At 59.2% G+C, this 2,498-nt stretch overlaps 1 protein-coding gene across 1 annotated transcript in view; it reads left to right on the top strand.

Annotated features, from left to right (window-relative positions):
* The window catches only part of LOC103800361 (2-oxoglutarate dehydrogenase, mitochondrial-like), a gene marked incomplete at both ends in the record, with an annotated part of 2,782 nt that extends 1,101 nt beyond the window's left edge, over nt 1-1,681 (top strand). Inside the window, 3 exons of the mRNA XM_009072736.1 lie at nt 121-223; nt 406-534; nt 1,531-1,681. Of these exons, the coding sequence (XP_009070984.1) occupies nt 121-223; nt 406-534; nt 1,531-1,681 (383 nt within the window). The remainder of the gene's footprint in view (nt 1-120; nt 224-405; nt 535-1,530) is intronic.
* Nucleotides 1,682-2,498: the final 817 nt, after the last annotated feature.

Below are 2,498 nucleotides of genomic sequence, written 5' to 3' on the forward strand. Positions count from 1 at the left end.
TGGTGGTCACCCAGAGGTGGGATGGTCTTGTCCCTGGGGTCCCTCCAGGACCTTCCCACCAAGCCCCAACACCTTCCACCTCCTGCTGATGTTCTCCCACCTCCTGGTTGTGCCTTGCAGGAGGAGATTGCCAAGTATGACAAGATCTGTGAGGAGGCTCATGCCAGGTCCAAGGATGAGAAGATCTTGCACATCAAGCACTGGTTGGACTCACCTTGGCCAGGTAAGGCCCTGGGAGTGTTCTGGAGGTCCTTGGTGGAGCTCTTGGCCTGTTCTGGAGGTCCCAGGTGGCCCCTGCAGTGGTTCCTGCCAGAGGAGAAGGTTGTGGTGGTGCTGTCCCTGCTCCTGGTGTCTCTGCTCAGCCCTGAGGGTGTCCCTGACCTCAGCCTGGTGACTCCTCCCCAGGTTTCTTCACCCTGGACGGGCAGCCCAGGAGCATGACCTGCCCTTCCACTGGCCTCAACGAGGAGGACCTGACTCACATTGGCCAAGTGGCCAGTTCTGTGCCCGTGGAGGACTTCACCATCCATGGGGGTAGGTGCCAGGCAGACCTCAGTGCTTCCCATCCCTTCCCATCCCTCAGCCATCCCTATTCCTTCCCATCCCTCATCCCTTCCCATCCCTCATCCCTTCCCATCCCTCATCCCTTCCCATCCCTCATCCCTTTTCATCCCTTATCCCTTCCCCTTCTCCATCCCTCATCCCTTCCCATCCCTCATCCCTTCTCCATCCCTCATCCCTTCCCATCCCTCATCCCTTCTCCATCCCTCATCCCTTCCCATCCCTCATCCCTTCTCCATCCCTCATCCCTTCCCATCCCTCATCCCTTCTCCATCCCTCATCCCTTCCCATCCCTCATCCCTTCTCCATCCCTCATCCCTTCCCATCCCTCATCCCTTCTCCATCCCTCATCCCTTCCCATCCCTCATCCCTTCTCCATCCCTCATCCCTTCCCCATCCCTCATCCCTTCTCATCCATCATCTCTTCCTCATTGCTCATCCTTTCTCATCCCTTCTGATCCCTCATCCCTAATCTCTATCCCTTCTTATCCCTTCTCTCATCCCTTCTCATCCCTTCCTCATCCCTAATCTCTAACTCTTCTCATCCCACGTCTCATCCCTCATCCCTTCCCCATCCCTCATCCCTGATCTCTATCCCTTCTCATCCTCCCTCATCCCTTCCACCTCCTTCCCCATCCCTCAACCCTTCCCCCTCCCACATCCCTTCTCATTCCTTCTCACCTCTCATCCCTCATCCCTTATCCCTTCTCATCTGTCATCCCTTCCTCATCCCTGATCTCTCCCTTCTTATCCCTCATCCCTTTCTCATTCCTCTTCACTTCCTCATCCCTTATCCCTTCTCATCCCTCATCTCATCCTTTCCTCATCCCTAATCTCTATCCCTTCTTACTCCTTCTCATCCCTCATCCCTTCCCCATCCCTCATCCCTTCTCATCCCTGATCTCTGTCCCTCCTCATCCCTCCCCTCCCTCCCTGTCCCCGTTCCTGTCCCCATTCCTGTCCCCTCAGGGCTGAGCCGCATCCTGAAGACTCGTGGGGAGCTGGTGAAGAACCGCACGGTGGATTGGGCCCTGGCAGAGTACATGGCCTTTGGCTCCCTGCTCAAGGAGGGCATCCACATCCGCCTCAGCGGCCAGGACGTCGAGCGGGGCACCTTCAGGTACCCACCGGGCACTCCAGGACACCTCCAACCCCACTGGGAGGGCTCCAAACCCCCTGGAGACCTCCAGGCCACCTCCAGTCCCGAGGGAAGTGATCCAACCCAACCTCAACCCCTCTGGAAGGGCTCCAAACCCCCTGGAGACCTCCAGGCCACCTCCAGTCCCGAGGGAAGTGATCCAACCCAACCTCAACCCCTCTGGAAGGGCTCCAAACCCCCTGGAGACCTCCAGGCCACCTCCAGTCCCGAGGGAAGTGATCCAACCCAACCTCAACCCCTCTGGAAGGGCTCCAAACCCCCTGGAGACCTCCAGGCCACCTCCTGCCCGAGGGAAGTGATCCAAACCCAACCTCAACCCCAAGGGAAGGGCTCCAAACCCCCTGGAGACCTCCAGGCCACCTCCTGCCCGAGGGAAGTGATCCAAACCCAACCTCAACCCCAAGGGAAGGGCTCCAAACCCCCTGGAGACCTCCAGGCCACCTCCTGCCCGAGGGAAGTGATCCAAACCCAACCTCAACCCCAAGGGAAGGGCTCCAAACCCCCTGGAGACCTCCAGGCCACCTCCTGCCCGAGGGAAGTGATCCAAACCCAACCTCAACCCCAAGGGAAGGGCTCCAAACCCCCTGGAGACCTCCAGGCCACCTCCTGCCCGAGGGAAGTGATCCAAACCCAACCTCAACCCCAAGGGAAGGGCTCCAAACCCCCTGGAGACCTCCAGGCCATCTCCAGCCCCGAGGGCAGTGATCCAACCCAACCTCAACCCCAAGGGAAGGGCTCCAAACTCCTGGAGACCTCCAGGCCACCTCCTGCCCGAGGG

The sequence above is a fragment of the Acanthisitta chloris genome, unplaced genomic scaffold (genome assembly GCF_000695815.1).
Source record: "Acanthisitta chloris isolate BGI_N310 unplaced genomic scaffold, ASM69581v1 scaffold24704, whole genome shotgun sequence".
NCBI classification, from domain to species: Eukaryota; Metazoa; Chordata; class Aves; order Passeriformes; family Acanthisittidae; genus Acanthisitta; species Acanthisitta chloris.